This window comes from Mus caroli, unplaced genomic scaffold (assembly GCF_978045245.1).
Source record: "Mus caroli unplaced genomic scaffold, Mus_caroli_1 scaffold_14, whole genome shotgun sequence".
NCBI classification, from domain to species: Eukaryota; Metazoa; Chordata; class Mammalia; order Rodentia; family Muridae; genus Mus; species Mus caroli.
The window spans coordinates 83,881,476-83,900,212 of record NW_028227269.1 but is presented as its reverse complement, the minus strand read 5'-3'; the positions used below and the strand labels follow the sequence as shown (position 1 = coordinate 83,900,212).

The 18,737-nt window shown below is 43.7% G+C and overlaps 2 protein-coding genes across 2 annotated transcripts in view; both read left to right on the top strand.

Moving 5' to 3' along the window:
* Nucleotides 1–6,734, top strand: part of Tmed10 (transmembrane p24 trafficking protein 10) — a 34,376-nt gene extending 27,642 nt beyond the window's left edge. Inside the window, exons 4-5 of the mRNA XM_021178961.3 lie at nt 3,072–3,198; nt 3,860–6,734. Of these exons, the coding sequence (XP_021034620.1) occupies nt 3,072–3,198; nt 3,860–3,981 (249 nt within the window). The 3' untranslated portion in view covers nt 3,982–6,734. The remainder of the gene's footprint in view (nt 1–3,071; nt 3,199–3,859) is intronic.
* Nucleotides 6,735–12,350: 5,616 nt separating this feature from the next.
* Nucleotides 12,351–18,737, top strand: part of Nek9 (NIMA related kinase 9) — a 41,018-nt gene continuing 34,631 nt past the window's right edge. The window contains exons 1-4 of the mRNA XM_021178833.1: nt 12,351–12,715; nt 15,224–15,401; nt 17,162–17,217; nt 17,762–17,832. Of these exons, the coding sequence (XP_021034492.1) occupies nt 12,497–12,715; nt 15,224–15,401; nt 17,162–17,217; nt 17,762–17,832 (524 nt within the window). The 5' untranslated portion in view covers nt 12,351–12,496. The remainder of the gene's footprint in view (nt 12,716–15,223; nt 15,402–17,161; nt 17,218–17,761; nt 17,833–18,737) is intronic.

Genomic DNA, 18,737 nt, shown 5'->3' with positions numbered 1-18,737 from the left:
CCAATGGAGAACCATCCTGGACACTATCAATGAGAGCTTTCAGGGTCAGTGCCTGGGGTTGGCGCTGTTAGATGAAGCCAGCTCGGACAGCCTCTTGGCCCTCTGAACTGCTGTGAACAGGCTTGTGATTGGTGCACCTCCTCTGTGCTGGAGCTTGGTCCTTGAATCTTGTTCTTTATGTTTACCTTGTGTTAGACTTCATGTCCCTCACATTTATTGTTTAGCCTTTGGAGCTTATAGGAACTGATTTGGCTTTTTGAGGCAGGCCATGAAGGTAGCAGATTAATTTGACTGGAGCAGGAGGCTTTCCTGTGGATCTAGAAGCAGTTGAGCTGATTTAGTTTTAGTGTTTTGCTTGCAGATTAGTGATCTCAGTACCTCTCGGATGAGTCTGGGAACTCTCTGGATTTAAGCTGTCATCAGAGTGGCAGGCATTGATGCATTTTAGGAAAAGCTTAATTTATTGACGCTCTGAAGGTACATACACAGGGAAAGGCCACATAGCTTTAGGTTTTTCTAAGCAATATGAACTAGTCGTGTTAGAGTGGTAGATGTTGAGGGCTTTCTCTGGGCAGTGGGCTTTATGGAGAAAGGATGCAGAGTACTCTGAACACAAAGCGCTTGCTTAAGGAGCCACAGTACTTGAGAAAGTGGGCTCCTTTGAAGCCAGTGCTGCATATTAGGTGCCTGGCTAGAGATTCCAGAGCCCATCTTAGTCTAATCGGGTCTGCCACTGAAAATTGTAGTCTGCCACTAAAAAGTGAGTGACTGTGGAATGCTTAGTTTCCTCCTCTGAAAAATGATGGACCCATAAAATGAGTACCTAGTTCCTCTAATACTCTGTGATTATTTAATGGCTATATGCACCGTATCAGGAGAATGGCACCCCCTAGTGGAATATTTGTTTCACATTGTCATGGCCTGCCTTATTTTCAGCCTTAGAAGAAGAAAGCAGAGTACTGGCCTGTCTTCAGGAAACATACAAGCTGGTGTTCTTCTAGAACTTGGAGCATTAAGTCAGGCATTTAGACAAGCAGAACAGCTGCTGGGGGCGGGGGTGGGGGTGGGGGTAGGTTTTCATTTTCTTTTAAACAAATGTTAAGTTTACTTACTTGCAGCACTGGGGCTCAAACCCAGGGCTTTGTGCATGCTCGTGAAGCTTGGTCCCAGCCTTGAGAGTTTACTTTTTATATTTGAACTGACTAGTGCTTAGTCCTGGGCAAGTGAAGAGGGTCTTCTAGAGGACACACTTGGAATTTCTTTTAAGGTTTTATGCTTTTGCCTGCAAGCATGAGAGTAGCAGCAGTGGAGAACTGGGCCGTTCTCTAACCTTGCTAGTCTGAGAAATCTAACCAGACCCTGCTGACCTAGTATAATTGTTCACCTTTTATTCATCCACTTATTTATTTGTTGGTTGGTTGGTTTGTTTTTAATTAGGGTCTCATGTAGCCAAGGCTGCTCTAGAGCCTCAGATCCTCCTGATTTACCTCCCAAATACCGGTGTGTGTATATTTATTATATAAAAATATAATAGTGTATATACAAATATATATATTTCTAGCTGTTGGAACACAGCCACAGTTTCAGTTCCAGTTCCCTTTTTCAAGTTTCTATTTGGGGACCCTTAAATAATTGATGTCTAAGAAGTTTCATACTGTTGCCTCTCTCTGTCTCATTCAGGAAGCTTTGGATAGGGAAGTACAGAGCAAGGGGAAGATGATACACAGACTAAGCTTGGTTTATTATATGTCTTATTAGTACCTTTTCCTTGGTTTTTTTATTTGTTTGGTTTTGGGTTTTTTGTTTTTGTTGTTGTTTCTTTGAGGCGGGATCTCACCATGTAGCCTGTCCTGGAACTCACTATACAGACCTGTCTGGCTTTGAACTCACAGAGATCTGCCTTTTGCTGCCTCCCAGGTGCTGAGATTAAAGACATGTCCCACTGCTTCCGGCTTTCCTTGGGGAATTTCGTGCAGATAAATACTAGGTTAATGGCAACCCTGGACTCTCAGCTAGAAAAGCTATAAAACTGTACACTGTTTCTCTTGTAATAGGGTGTGAAAACCCTTATGCTGAGTTGGTAACTATAGCTGCCTCTGGAAGGGAATTGACGAGCGGCCAGGGTAGATTTAGGGCAGTTTTTAGCAAATGTATGATTTCTCTTGGCTCTGAGCATAATCAAGTCCAGTGTTGCATGACTGAGATATGCAAAGCCCTGTTAGTTTTTGGTTTTGTTTTTGAGTTCCTCTGTGACACTGCAGGAGCACATGCGTCCTTCTTCTGTGTGCATTTGACCTAATGTGGCTCTCGAAGCTGCCATACTAACTGTAGTGTCTATTGCCTACCAAAGGATAAAAGGGATGTAAAGTGCTGAATTACAGTCAGGAATGTGGAGGGACAGGACCTCCTCCTCCTTCACAGCCTTCCACTGAACTCTTCTGTTTTGCTGGAAGTGGTGCACAGGCTCTGCTCTCCTCGTGTCTCCACCCTACAATGCAAATTGAAGTTTCAAGAATGTATCACCATGCCCAGCTTTTAAAAACATGGATGCTGGAGATGAGTGCAGGTATTCTCGCTTGTATAGCAAGTGATCTTACACGGAGCCATTTACAGCATCTCCCTAGCCTTGTTGTGAAGTCTTTTTTTTATACACTCGGCTGACCTTGTCCTGGAGATCTCCCTGCTCCTGCCTTCTGAATGCTGGGTTTACATGAATCACTATTACATCTTAAAGAAATCTTAATTAAAATTAAAGATCTAAGGTGGAAAAAATATAGTTTGTAGAGAAAGGTAGAAAGCCAAATTTTAAAATATCTTAGAATGATTGACAGAGATTTGAATGTGTACACAGACATGTAGATGGTGCATTCTGCTCACACCCCTCCCCCACTTCTCTTGGGCTCCTTCCAACACTGGCTGACTCGTGCCCTCACTGCTTGTTTAGGGGTGCAGTGCAGTGCGGCTGTACGGGGGGAGACTCTGCTCCTCCACATGGCTTTGTTTTGTGCTTTGCTGTTCTTTACTTGAGCAGTTTTTTCAGGGAGTTGGATCCTAATTCTGATCTTTTCCAGATTGCAAAAGTCGAGAAACTCAAACCACTGGAGGTGGAGTTACGACGGCTGGAGGACCTTTCCGAGTCCATTGTTAATGACTTTGCCTACATGAAGAAGCGGGAAGAGGAGATGAGGGACACTAATGGTGAGTGGGGTAGCTTTCGTTTCTCAGTGCGTGAACTGTAAAGGAGACAGATTTTGGACACTGAATGCTAACATACACATTTCTCAGTTTGGGAAAAGTGGAATATGATTTAGGGAAAGAAAATTGCTTCTCTAGGGCTATTGTAACTAAAAGGTAAATCAGCTGGCTAGGTTTTCAGAAGAATGACATTTCCTTTTGTGATATGTAATGACCATAGTTTTGGTTAGCTTGTAGCAAAGTATTACCAACTTGTAATTTTTAACGTTTTAAATGGGATTAAAAACAAAGCAAAACGAAACAGGGCTAGAGATGGAACTCAGAGCCTTGTGCATGCTAAGAAAGTGGTGTACCACTGAGGCGGTTATAGTTAGCATAAGGTTTTTCAGATCCTATTAGTACAGTTTTATAGTTTCTTACCGGGATCTTGCTATGTAGCCCAGGCTGGCCTGGAATTCAGGATTCTCCTGTCTTAGCCTCTCAAGTGCTGAGATCACAGGTGTGTTACCAGACTCACTTGTGCTTGCTTGCTTTAATTGTTTGAACTCTGAGACCTATGGACAGAATGAGGTTAACTAACTGTCTTTCCGCCCTGGCCATTGTTTAGCCAACTGAAGCAACTTCATTCCATTTACAATGTTTTCGCATTGTTTTGTTTCTTTAGAGTCCACCAACACCCGGGTCCTGTACTTCAGCATCTTTTCCATGTTCTGCCTCATTGGACTAGCCACCTGGCAAGTCTTCTACCTGCGTCGCTTCTTCAAGGCCAAGAAGTTGATAGAGTAATGAGGCTCAGTCTTCTGTCCCCTGGAGCCAGCAGAACATCGCTGGGACATGCCTGGCCTAGCCCAAGGCCATTCTACTAACAGTACCATCAAGGCACAGCTGAGCTTTCTTGCCAGAACTGATACTTTTGGATGAGAGAGCACATGGGCACCACCTATACCCAACAAGTCAATGAGGACTTTAATGCAGTAGGATCTGGACTGGTTTTGCAACAAGATTATTAAAGTCGCCTATGGAAAGAAAACAAAACAAAACAAAACAAAACAACAAACCGGGGTTACCTAGATAACGCCAAAGCCAGCCTTCGTCCTGGGTCGCCTCATAGGATCTGTTTGAGCTGTTTGCTTTTTCTCTCCCACCTACTCATCGCCTTGTCCTTCACTCTGGTTCTCCCAAGATTTCTCTGACTGCGGTCAGCTCTTTCATATCAGTTGTCTCTTTGGTTTCCTTGTGAAAACACCTTGAACTTCTCTTGGTCCTTAGATGAAATGTTTACATAGCTTCTGGTGATATCCTTCATAATTTTATGTCTCCTAAAAGGGTCATGGGTGGGACACATAAAAAGGTGAGCTTTGAACTGTAGATAATCTCTTAAAAGAAAATCTCATTTTAGACCATTAAAATGTTTGTGCTCAACTCTTGAAGTCCTTGTGTATGTGTGTTTAGTTCTGTCCAGTTTATCACTTGTGGTTCCTGTCGATCATTTCAAGGTAGGGTAGTTCCATCTCTTGGTCTTCATTTTGCAGTGTTGCAGCTAGCCACTCCCTTCTTCACCTCCGGCTCTGGCTCCCTAATCTGCTCCCCTGTTCTGAACTCTGTAACTCTGTTATGTAAATGGGTCATCAAGAGTGTAACCTTTGGAGGTTGGCTTTCTCCACTCAGCATAATTCCCATGAGGTGCCTCTCCAAGGCGTTGCACATCCTGGTTTTCCTCCAGGCTATGGATGGTACTGTGTTGTGCTTAAAGGTCATGTGGGTGGGCCTGGGGATTGGGCCTAACTACTAAAGTTCTGAAGTGAATGCGATAAATGCCTAAGAGGGCAGCTCCTGTGCTGTGTAGGAAGCACATGGAGTTCAAAGGGAAGCCTCCCTGCTCTGTCTAGAGGGGCTGCACGGCAGGCTACAGCTCTACAATTTCTTTGGTCTTCATCATTGCTATTTTAACTTCGCCCCTTGAGTGGATGCCTGTAATATCTCATTATGGTTTTAATTTGCATTTTCCTAATGGCAGATGGCGTTGAGCATCCTTTCTCATTCTTGTTGTTTGCCATCTGTCTGTCCTTGTCAGTGAGATGTCCGTCGGTGGCTTTTGCCCATTTTCTATGTGGGTCATTTGTTCACTTCACTGTTGAGTTCTGTGTGGGTTCCTCTATCAAATGGGTTGTTGCTTGAACTTTTCATGTAACTTCTACCAGGAAAAATGAGTAAATTTTACCAGCCCTTCATTCATGGCCAATCACTGATCTAACTCATGTTCTTCAGTGTTATCACTGAGACGTGGATATATGGGGTTTAACTTGGATATCTGGGAAAGTCACAGATAGTAAATACTTGAAATATATATATTGTAAAATCAAAGCCAAGGTTCATTCGGTGGAAGTTTTAGGTACCTCAGGGCAGTTCTGGAAAGTGTACCCCAGTTTAGAGTGCCTACCTAACATACAGAAGGCTCTGGGCCTGATTGCCAGCGGTGGGGGTGGGGGTGGGGATAGGTACAAATGCTTCTAACGTCTTTACCACTTCTCCTGGGAAAGTGGGTAATCTTTTAACCCTGCTGACCTGTTACAGGGCTTATCTCAATTGCAGTTCTGAGAATTACAGGGCTTGCAGTAAAGAAGTGGAATATTGAAGTTATCAGAGATCACCGTTAAGATGACCTGGATGAAGTATGCAGGTGAATGGGAATGATGTAGTGGTTCAGTCTCAGGCTGTGCTGTTGAGGTTCCAGTTACTATGAACTCAAAAGCCTTTGTCTTATGACTTCCATAAATTCCTCTTGCACGGCATCAAGTGTTCTCTGGTACAATAGTGCCATCTGCTGTTGAAAACTGATAGGTCTCACTTCTAAGATCTTAGCATGCAAGTCCTCACCATGGCAACAGCAGATGGTAAGAAATCTGTAACATTCATATATCAAGTGATAGGAGAACAATGTAAGTATGAAAAGAATAAACATCTGTAGACTTTTTAAGGGCAAAACCATTGTCTGTCTATCCCATTAGCCTAACAAGAGACTCCTTCCTGTTTTCTGACGTGTGCCTTCCCCTCTAAGGAGCAGTGACAGCCACTCTATTAGATTTCTATTTTCTTTTCTGAAAAATGTCAATTTTTCAGTGAGGAGAAAATAGAGCATTCTGTCCATGTTTTTGTTTCCAAGAACAAGTGTAAACTTAAGCTCTGTAGACCTGAAATTCTTTCAAGTCCTTTCGATCATTTTGATTCATGCCAAAAACAACCAAACTGGACAACGCGCTTTCAGTTCAGTTGAAGAGCATTTGCCTTTGACAATAGGCTTGCACAACAGCATATCTGCTTTATAAACAGGTATATTATCTGCTTCCCTCCGTTTCCAGCATAGTCAAAATAATCTGAGAATCATACAGTTTCAACAAACCTTGTTCCTTACCATGGTCATGAACCCCCATCAGAGCCATCTTCTGTTTGTTAATGGGAAGAGGCATGTGGGATTTATAGAGGCTCACCTGTTGGAGATGTTTGTGTAAAGTTTCATAAATAAAGGCTAGCAGAAACCATTTGAGGTGTATTTGTCTGTTAATCTTTAGTGCCCCTTTGTCTGGGTGAGCAATGATTCCTCTATATTGTTACTTTTTAAAGTACAGGGAGTAAAAACGGATGAATTAAGAAAAAAAAATGTCACCGATTTACTGCAGATGGATAGAGTTTCTATGTAAACTAGTAAACTGTTATACATGTATTTCTATGTCACTCGTCATTCATGTGTGTCCTCAGAGGTCTGGGCTGTGAGCCGCTCTGGAGCACCTTTTCTTGCAGCGGCCACTGGAGTCATTTTCTCCAGTTTCCCCCTTGCCTTGTCCCTGAAACGTCCCTTCAGAGTAGAACCCTGAGGGGGGGTTGTTTTTGCATCTTTGGCCCCTCTGGGTAAGCTGCACCCCAGACAACAATGGGCAGTTTTTCCTCCCCTTTTTAATATTTTTTGTGAATATTCCTTATTACATTTTTATGGGGACTGGAGAGATGGGTCAGAGGTTAAGAGCATTGGCTGCCCTTCCAGAGTTCCTGAGTTCAATTCCCAACAACCACATGGTGGCTCACAACCATCTGTCACGGGATCTGATGCCCTCTTCTGGTGTGTCTGAGGAGAGCAACAGTGTACTCACATACATGAAATAAATATCTTTTTTTAAAAAAAATGTATTGTTCTGTGTATGGGTGTTTTGCCTGTGTATATGTCTGTGCACACCTGGGGAAGCCATAAGAATGGGTCTGATCCCCTGGGACTGGAGTTACAGGCAGTTGTGAGTGGCCATGGGCATAGTCCTGGGTCCTCTGGAAAAGCAGCAAGTACTGAGCAAGTACAAGAGATTGCTGAGCTCTTCATACCCCATCAATCTTCTTTCTGAAAGCCAACGTGACGTGTTTTATAGATCACTAGCCGTCCACACACACACACACTAGTAAGTCCAAGACCTTCTGTGACTCTTTTTTTAACATTGTTTTCCAGGTTTCTGTTTCGTTGGTTTTTTGTTTTGTTTTAATACAGAATCCTTGTGGAGGCCAGACTGGCCTCCAACTCAGCAGTCCCCTTGCCTCAATTGCCCAAGAATTGTGTTTGAAAGGATGAACCACTATACCTGGCCAAGATTATTTTAACATCAAAAGATGCTTTGTGGGAGCTGAGAAGCTCTCTTAAGTCCATAAGGAATATGACCCACAAGCATGAACACCTGAGTTTGATTCTTAGCATTCATGTAAGAAGCTGTGCATAAGAGGCAGCCTGTGCTTATAATCCCAGGACTGGAGAGGCAGAGACAGGTGGGCTGTAAGCCTAGCTTAACCTCTGAGTTTTAGGTCTTGGTGAGAGACTGTGTCTCAAGAAAACCAAGATGGGGGGCTGGAGAGATGGCTCAGTGGTTAAGAACACTGACTGCTCTTCTGAAAATCCTGAGTTCAATTCCCAGCAACCACATGGTGGCTCACAACCATCCATAATGAGATCTGATGCCCTCTTCTGGTGTGTCTGAAGACTGCTACAGTGTACTTAGATACAGTAATAAATCTTAAGAAAGAAAGAAAGAAAGGATGGAAGAAAGAAAAGAAGGAAGAAAACCAAGATGGATGGCTCCCGAGGAATGACACATAGGCTGACCTGTAACTTCTTATATTTTTGGTTGTGAGCCTAGCCTTTAACGGCTGAGCCATCTCTCCAGCCCTGACCTGTAACTTCTATGTGTGTACTTACACATACACACCAAAGTGTTTTCCCACTGATGTTAGCAAGCATAGTGAGCTCGGCACAACTGATGAACGGACTGGAGGGATGGCTCGGTGGGAAGAAGCACTTGTTGCTGCTCCTGCACAAGAGCATTGTTAGATGCTTGCTTCCTAGTACCTACGGTGTAGTTCCAGTTCCAGGGCTGCTGCCTTCTTAGCTTTATGGGCATGAGGTATATACAGACTGTACATAACACACATGGAGGCAAAACACTGATACATAGGGAATTAAAACAATCTTTAGAAAACTTAGAAATTAATTCATTTCAATAAAGTCATGTCATATTTGTTACATTCACATACTTTATGATGCGTGGTGTCCTCCCATATGTGACACACATACATAATTTAAAATGTTGCAGTGTCACAAAAAGTAAAAAAAACAAGTAGAATTAAGTATCAGCAGTGTATTTAATTAGTATGTTATAAATATTGCCATATGTCACAATATAAAACCGATCCGTGTTTCCTATTGTAATATAAAACCTTTGAAATCCAATGCGCATCTACACCTATAGTGTAGGCGCCCAGTAGTTGCTTATACTCAGTGGCTATAATAGCAGACAGTGGAAGTGCAGACTTTGGTCTTTAGTGACCACATTTTTCCAGTAATTTCATGGGCTCTGGTGGTTTGCCACTCAAGAATTAGAAATTGGCAACATAGCACATTGTTCATTTGTTAAAATGTGAAAATGATCTGTTCCGACCAAAGGCCTTTAAAATAAATGTTGACAGCCAGGCAGTGGTGGCGCACACCTTTAATCCCAGCACTCGGGAGGCAGGGGCAGGCAGATTTCAGAGTTTGAGGCCAGCCTGGTCTACAAAGTGAGTTCCAGGACAGCCAGGGCTATACAGAGAAACCCTGTCTCGAAAAACAAAAACAAACAAACAAACAAAAACTAACTAAATAAATAGGTGTTGAGGATCTCAAGGTTTATGGGTATTTACAGATTAGTTTTAGGCTGGGCATGTGACTGACACCTGTAGTCCTAGCACTTAGGAGGCTGAAGCAGGAAACATGTTGTGAATTTGAGGCTAGCCTATGCTACATAGTTTCAGGCCAGCTTGGGATGCAACATGAAAGTTTTTGTCTCAAAAAATTAAAGTTAGTTCACTCTAATGAATTAAGCAAGAACTTTCTGTACACTCTAAGATTCAAAAGGAAATTCCACTACTTAAACTTAAGATATGTAAGCATTATAATTACGGCCATTCACAGTTTGAGGCAGTCAAATTAAAGACGGCTAAATAGTTCTTCAATGCAAAGGGAGCAGGAAGATGAATTGTTAGACTTCAGCAAGACTTAATTGCTTGGAGTGAAATTCAATGCTTATAATTTTTAAGTAATCTGATTCCCCTTCATTTCAGCTCAAATATATACCAACTTCCTAGTCTGTTAAAGTAGTTTAGCTAACATCTATTGTGTCCAGATCCATAAGAGGCATTATTTATTCTCAACGTGCCTTCTCCTCACTATTAATACTTTGGTTTGGGTATCCTGAGAGCCCTTCACATGGCCAGCAAGTTCAGCTTCAATCCACACCTCCCGAATGCCTTTTGGGAACCCTGAACTTTTAAAAGCGCTCACTGACACAGAATTGTTACTGCCTCGTTACTTCCTGTTCTTTGGAAGACTGATGTCCATGAGGGTAGGACCCGTGTTTATTCGGGGTTGTAATCCAGCACGTGGCACGTGAAGGTACTACCTGTATTTGTTAAGTGAGAGAGCTCAAAATTCAGAAAGATTTGTATAACCTTGAGCACTCGGAAAGCAACATTAGTGAAGTGTGACATAGTCATGGGGTAATAACCTGATGGTCATTCAACAACCCTCCTTTCTTCTAAGCCTTTACTATTAGGCCACACATGGTTCTGGGTACTGATGATATACAGCAATGAAAAGGCAAGACCCAGGCTCTCATGGGGCTGACATTCTAACAAGTGGAAATAGCAGTAAAAGCCATAAACATCAAAATGTGATCGATAAGTATCCTTAAAACAACAATAGTAATAGGTTGGGAGGCCTGTGCTAGTTTGGACTGGATGTGAAAAAGAGTTAGATTTAGTTCAGTGCAAGCATCCATCGTACAACCAGACTGTCATTACATAATGTAAACACTGGATCCAGATAGGTTCAGACAACAGAAGTCTCTTGTGGTCTACTGTCCAGATGTGGTGTGAAGTGTCACTGCATATAAAATGGATGAGGTGTAGAATGTGAACTCACCCGCACACCGATCTGGTCCTTTTCCTGTGTGCGAGATCTACTTAGTTAACCTAGACTGAGCTTCCAGAGTTCCAGCTTCAACCTTCCCATGTTCCACCTGATCCCCAAGCCTAAATGTCCCTCAGATGGACTTCTGAAATCTGAACCTCTCCACTCAGTGATACTGTCTCACACCTCTTAGAACAGAAACTGCTGCCTAACTGACCGCCCTTCTTCCAGTCTTTGTTCTCCACATTGCTTTCTGAGTTCTTTGTAAAATGGAAATTAGGTCTTACCCTAAGGTGACCAAAGTAACAACTGAGCTGGGCACTTAAGCAAAAGGATGTTTTAATCATTATGCTAATGAAAGAAATCTTAAGCAGATTTCCTCAGAAGGCTAGAGCTTTGAGAGCCAGTAAGATGGCTCTGTGGATAAAGGTTCTTGCCATGCAAATCAGGCAACTTGAATTCAATTGGCACACACACACACACACACACACACACACACACACACACAGCCCTAATCATCTACTCCTTTGCTTTAGTTTCCCACTGTCCACAGGAAACACCAAACTGTACAACATACAAAGTGTATTTCCTGCTTCTGCCCAACAAGTGTAATGGCGCCAGTCCTATAACCTCTTAGTTTCATCACGCCCTGCCCTTTCCTAATTCTGGGGCCAGACTGCAGGGTTTGCCTCTCAAGTTCCTCCTAACTAGCTGTATCACCTAAAACAATCCCCACCCCACCCCACCCCCAACAGACACATAAACATTGTTTTCATGGTGCTCTGAGGGTCTGGGGCCATAATAGCATTTTTAAAAAAAGAAAAAGAAAAACAAAACCCTTTAGCATTGTCCCAACTTAGGCAACCCTGTGGTGGTCATAGTCCTGCAACTTTATAGACTTAATGAAGAAGGAGAAGGAGGAAAAGGAGGAGGAGGAGGAGCGGGAGGGGGAGGGGGAAGAGGAGAAGAAGAAGAAGAAGAAGAAGAAGAAGAAGAAGAAGAAGAAGAAGAAGAAGAAGAAGGAATTGTTAAAGTTCACAGTAGTTATGAAGTTGTTGAAGGTAACAGTAAAACTGTGTTGACTGTATTGCAGTTCCTTGGTGTCTTGAGGGTAGGAAGCATCCGTTCTTTGTTCTCAAATACAATGAATGTCTGGCTTGTCTGAATGTTTCAGGAATGCTTCATGTTGAAGAGGAGAAGAAAGGAGAGAATGGCATCAAGCAGGGTTAAGTTATTTTACAAGTTGTGCAGAGGGGGTCCGTGGTGGCCCTAGGAGAAAGCTCCTAACCAGCTGACTCAGATGTCAGAAGTCTAATGTTTTAGCTTGCTCCATTATCTTTACTACACTATCGCTACAAAAAAAAAAAAAAAAAAAAAAAGAGTAGTCCTGCCCAACAAGCCAACTGACAGCTAACACAGTCACAGCTCCTGGGACAAACGTGTCGCCAGGATTAGCCTGGACCACCTCCAAAATGTGACGCAGTCTGGAAAGCTGGTAGGGGGTTGTAGGGAAGCGGTCTGCAGACCCGCCGTGTGGTCGCTCTTCCGCTTCCACGACACTCGCGGTGCGAAAGCCATCGACGCCCAAGATGTGCCGGACGCATCTGCAACAAGTGTGCACGCGGAAGGCGGAGGGAAAATCTCGGCGAGCCGGAAACACTAAGAACCGCTTCCGGGTCAGGGGGCAGGAGCCACCATGGAAGCTCCCTGGGCCGCGGGGCCGCCTAAGCCGCTGCCTGGTGTCTGAGGCCAGTGAGGCGCTAAGCGGCCGGCCCTGCCCGCCGTGGATACGCGGGCGGCTCCCGGCGAGCTGCGGCCTCCGCCGCCATGTCGGTGCTGGGCGAGTACGAGCGACACTGCGATTCCATCAACTCGGACTTCGGAAGCGAGTCCGGGGGTGGCGGGGACTCGGGCCCGGGGCCCAGCGCTGGCCCGGGGCCGCGAGCCGGCGGCGGGGCGGCGGAGCAGGAGGAGCTGCACTACATCCCCATCCGCGTCCTGGGCCGCGGTGCCTTTGGGGAGGCCACGCTGTACCGCCGCACCGAGGTAGCGGCCCTCGGCTCCGGCCGCTGCCGGGCCTCCCCGCGCCCTCCTTCCCGGCCCCGCTTTCCAGTGCTGCTTGCCCCTGGCCCTCTATGGTCAGGCGTCCCCTGGGGTTTAGGTCTCGGGGATCCCACCGTGCTTTCGCTTCCTCTGCTCTAGGACATTGGTTTAATCACCGCTGTCACTGAGCGAGTCATTGAGCGGTCTTTTGCATTTTAGTTTTCCCATTTGTTCATTGGACTTAGCGATAACAACCTCGCCCCCCTCTCCCCCCAAAAAACAAAAACCTTTACTTTTTTAAAGGTTATTTTGAGATCCAAATGAAGGTGCTTTGAACATTGGGAACAGTATAAAAAGCTTACTTGCTCTTTGGGAACAGTGTAAAAGCTTACTTCCTTTCGTATAGCTGTTGAAGGGCGGGATGGGGAGTTGGTGTGTACTTCCAAATAGCCACACTGGCAGCTACAACAACACACTGCTAGCCCTGTAGGTTTTGTTTTCTTGTTTTGTTTTGTTTTGTTTTCATAAATGATCACTCGGAGGATTTCCTTGATCACCAGAAAGATCATTGTTTTGTTTGTTTTCTTGCTTTTCCTTCAGTGATTGTGTAAGACAAATAACTTGATTGGTGGAGTTGGGTCTGGGGAAACAAGGACCCCTTTCTTTGAGAACCCAAGGAAGCTAAGTCATTTTTCCCACCTTCTTGCATAAAGTCACAATGGAGAGACCCATGAGTTACTGAATCCAAAATTAAGAGTGTGTACTGATTTAAAACCCTGTCGTGATTCTACCTCCAAAATTTAACCATAACTTGGGTCTAATCGCCACAGCCTTAAAACTCTAGCTCTAGGGTAAACATTTAATGAGAACTTGCTGAGGTTGCAAAAGGTGATTCATACACTTGCAATTCTAGTGTTTGCTCCCAGCCAGAACTTTTTGTGCTGGGGATAAAACGGGCTTTGCCAGTGCTCAGAAGGCATTCCACTACTGAGCCATACCTCCAGCGTCCAGCATATATCTATGAAAGATGGAAGAAACGTAGTTGCAAGAAAATATCTTTGTGTTCTTTTCTATTCCAGTAACCCATTAGTGGACTAAATTATCATCTGTAGTCGCCTGTGTTCTTATTTGTGCCCAAAGATGGGCATCACTATTATTTTCTAGCATTTAAGTCAGTATTTTTAAGTGGCTCACTTGCTCACGGTTGAGCGGTGAGCACCAGTTTCCTATCTCTGTCTTATATGTCATGTTCAACTTGGTTACTAGCTTTGAGTTAATTTTATCACACTTCTCAGAACTGTATGACGTTATCTCCGTCACATGGTATTTATAAGATATGAACTTACAAAGCTTCTGAGAAGCAGCCCTTTCTAGGTTATAGTTATAGCGAGAAGACCAGTCCGTCATGTTAGTAACAGGGTCCCAGGTGTGGATATCCCAAGGAGAAAAAAAAAAAGCACTGAGGACTCCTCGAGTACAGGCTCTGAGGATGAATCGTGTTTACACATATGGGAAAATGTTTAAAGTTTTCCAAAAGAAACTTGCTGAGGTATCCTAAAGGAATATTACTGTGGGTGCTGGTAGGCTAGGAAGCAGTAGCTAAAGAATGAGAAGTACCCCAAAATGGAAGTGACTGTACCTTATGAGGATTAAAAAAAGCAGGGGCCTGTGGGATTGGGGGGGGGGGTCTTATTCAGAAAGAGTAAATGAAAGTCTCGAGGTTTAAGTTTATGAAATCAGGCAGGTTTAATACTTGTGTTTTATAAGGCCCTGCTGCTAGCTGGAGATAGTGCTGTGCACTTCTCTTCTTCCTCAAATTCCAGTTCTGCCCCAGATCCCATTATTATTAGGGACCCCCAGGATCCCTCAGTAGAATCCCTGAGATCAGGTCCCATCTAATACTAATACCTGGAACTGATACTGTACAAATTAAGAGTAGCAACAAAGTAGTGTTTTGGTTTTTTTCTATAGTTTTTCTTTTCTGCATGTGTGTGGGAGTCAGTTCTTCCGCTGTACAGGTTCTTGGGGCTCAAATTCAACCTTTACCCACTAACCCGTCTTGCCAGCCCTCAAAATAACACTATATATTTTTAAAAGATTTAGTTTCAATTTTAATTCACTGTCTATATGTGGGTATATGCAAGTGAGGGTCGTCCCCTCAGAGGTCAGGAGCATTGGATCCCACCAGGGCCCTCCCAGAGCCAAAGCTGTAAGCATTTGTAAGCTGCCCAGAGTGGACATTGGTAATGAAACTCTGGTCCTCTGCAAAAGCAGCGTACTCTCTTAGACACCTAACCATCTTTCCAAGCCAGAAAGTACCACCTGCAGTCCTTGTCTCCCCTAGTTCTTCAGCAAAGTATAATGACTGTGCAGAACCTGAAGTCTGTCAAAAAGAGTGAAGAGTCATCCTTTGCCCCTCTAGGAGGTTCCTTTCTAGGCTCCCAGTTTGGGTTTGGATCTGTGCACTGCCAGGCAGGAGGGAAACACACTGGTCCTGCTCCTGTGTTGCAGGATGACTCACTGGTGGTGTGGAAGGAAGTTGACTTGACCCGGCTGTCTGAAAAGGAACGTCGAGATGCCCTGAATGAGATTGTCATCCTGGCACTGCTACAGCACGACAACATCATTGCCTACTACAACCACTTCATGGACAACACCACCCTGCTGATTGAGCTGGAGTACTGTAACGGTAAGCAGGCCTCGGCGGGATGGCCTTCTTACTGCAAGGGAGAGAAAGGACCCGTAATGATAAAACTTTAAATGCATTTCTGGAGAAGCGGCTGAGGTCTTGGAGAGTTGTCAGGTGATGCTCAGAGTGCGGGGAGAGTTTCCCTCCATCGTCCTTTCTTGTAGGCAGAGCTCCAGCCATCTCCAAGTCACTGAGTTCTGTGGTGGGGGATGGGCTCTTTCTAGGTTTTGTTTGTTGCTTGGGTTTTGTGAGTCTCCATACATCTCAGGCTGGTATAACCCAGGTTGGCCTTGAACTGACAGCAGTCCTGTTCCTGTCTCCGAAGGGCTGAGATTGCAGGTGTCAGCCACCACTCCTGGCTCTGCAAATCATTTTGTTCAGTTGTATTTTGTATATATTTTTCAGGGTTTTCCTCATGGAATGACAGTTCATCACTTTAGACATAACACAGCACCACATGTTTAATGAACTCTTATATGGGATATTTATTTACATGAATTTAAGCTAATGCTGTTCTGCTAATAAATGCTCTAAAGATCATAACTGAATGAGAAAGGCAGTGTGGTGTGACCTTAATGTTTCTGGTTTCTGATTTCTTGGACACATTTTATAGATAGAGATATAGATAAAGATATAGATATAGATAGATAGCAGTTCTGCTTTGTTGAAAAAACTAAATTCTAACTGACCTCCCTCCCTCCCTGAGTTCCACTGCCCTCTAACTGTGGGGACACAGCCTTGTGCCTTAGTTGCCTCATCTTCAATGAATTATTGATTCGTAGGATTTATGAAGTGAGTTCTTACTATGAAGCAAGTGTTTGCTAACAGGCCTTATTATCTGCCGTCTTATTACACATGAGACTCTCCAGAGTCCTGAGCTGCACACTAAGGAGGTGCTGGCCTGTTCATCTGCACTGTTGTTTCATGATTACTTCTGGTTCTGAACAACCCTAAATATGCACTTTTTTAAAAGATTTATTATTATTTTTTAATGTGCATTGGTGTTTTGACTGCATGTATGTCTGTGTGAGGGTATCAGATCCCCTGGAACTGGAGTCACAGACAGTTGTGAGCTGCCGTGTGGGTGCTGGGAATTGAACCCAGGTCCTCTGGAAGAGCAGCCAGTGCTCTTAACAACAGCTGAGCCATCTCTCCAGCCCCATAAGTAATTTTCCTTTTTTCGAGACAGGGTTTCTCTGTGTAACCCTGGCTGTCCTGGAACTCACTCTGTAGACCAGGCTGGCCTCGAACTCAGAAATCCACCTGTCTCTGCCTCCCAAGTGCTGGGAGTAAAGGCATGTGCCACTACGCCCGGCTCTAGGAAACCTTTTTAGTACAAAGAAAAAGTTATTTATAAACAATGTATTTTTAAACCAGTGCATCATAGGTGCAATCTCCAGGTTCTAGTAGTCACACTGACAGAATTGCTACAAAAATATTGAGTCTAGAAAAGCACACACTGGGCTTTGAAGCTGTCTCCCTAGAGAGATGCACGAGTGAGCTGCACTCTCAGGGCTTTAAAGCTGAGAGTCCCATTTTTGTATTGAGCATCTTGAATTGGAGGGGGGGGACTTTTGACAAATATTTCTGACAGGAAGATGAGAAGAATTTTGTTTATATAAAAAACATAAGAGGGAAGAAATAGTTTCCTTTGGGAAGGAAGCAGAACCCTTCATTTCCTGATGTCACCTGTTAGAACCCCTATTAATACAGCACCCATCTCCATTGAGCAACTCAACCTGTGCTTTGTTTAATTGTAGGAGGGAACCTCTATGACAAAATCCTTCGTCAGAAGGACAAGTTGTTCGAAGAAGAGGTAATTTCATGTGTGGCAGGAAGCTAGGTTGTGTTTGAGTCTGCATTCTGGTTCTCTCTTTACTCTTCCAACAATGAAGAGTGTTCTTTTCCTTTTGTTCAGACTCCTTCCAGGCTCTGAGTGATATTCATGAGAAAGGAGACCTGTAACACGGAAGCTGTCTATAGCTGCTTCCTAACCGTTTTACCTCCACACCAGGATTCACTATGGGCTTTCTTTCCTGGTTCTATTACTGCATACTGGTATGCCCAGTTTTCTGTCCCTTTGCATTCTTCCTGGGGTTCTTTCCACAAGTCTGCTTTACCATACTGTATGTAATGATCTTGGAACTATTTTAGATGACCTGTGTTTTCTTTTTACCCTTAGTACTTTTCTTTGCCTATTCAACATACAAGCAAGGGCTATCAAGTTATGCTGAGTTGCAACCTCTGGTTGCAGCTTCTTTGGTGTGTGTGTGTGTGTTTTGTGAGTGTGTTTTGTGTGTGTGTGTTTATTTAAATGGGGTTTTTGTTTCTAATCCAAATACAACATTTTGAATCTGCAGATGGTGGTGTGGTACCTTTTTCAGATTGTTTCAGCAGTGAGCTGTATCCATAAAGCTGGAATCCTCCATAGGTAATGTCTGAAAAGAAACTTGTGGATTGGAGTCTTCACTCCCAATGCAGTTCTACCCTAAGGACCACACACACACACACACACACACACACACCCGCCCCCATTAGCATGTTCATGTCAGGGTTTCCTCGTTGATAGTGAGGAGAAGGATCGAGTGACGGAGGCTGAGATCTATGATCTCTGAGGTTAACCCAGGTGTGTGATCTAGGAAGACTCTCCTTCTGGCTGGGTAACTCAGTACTTAGTTATGTCTTTTAGATGTACCTCAGAGTCGAGTTCACTGATTCTCAATGAAGCCCAGAAAGAGCTGTAAATGGAGTCACAGTAAATGTTTTCTCTGAGGAAAAGTATTGGCAATTGTTGTTAGTACTGCAAATTTATTTTTATTTAAATACAAACATATTCATTTTATATGATTGGTAAAAACTTGGGGAGAAAGGTTACCATTCATCTCTTGCAATGGAAGAAAACCATTCTAAGAGCCCTTCCACCGTGCACTCTTCCTAAGCAAGTGACCATTGCTGGCAACTGACAATATTATATCAGAGTTTCTTTTAGTTGTTTGTTTAGTTACACGATATAGACTGTATTTCTTTAAAGCTACTGAATGTCTGCCTACATTGCATGGTTGTTACTTCCTTTTTAAAAGTAAAGAAATAAACTGTTCTGGTTTCTTCACATTTTGTAATAAAAGAAGCCACAGTGTGAGCCACATGGGGTTGTGTTCTATATGATCAGTAATTTTTAGAGAAGGGGCCGGCCACTTTACTCAGATAACAGAAACAGCCTCGTGTGTTATTTCTGAGCCATGCAGTCTCATGTGCCATAACAGATCATTTGAAACTTTGACATCAACTATGTGTTAAGGTATATAATTCATGGTCTAACTGGTAGCTGAAAAACAG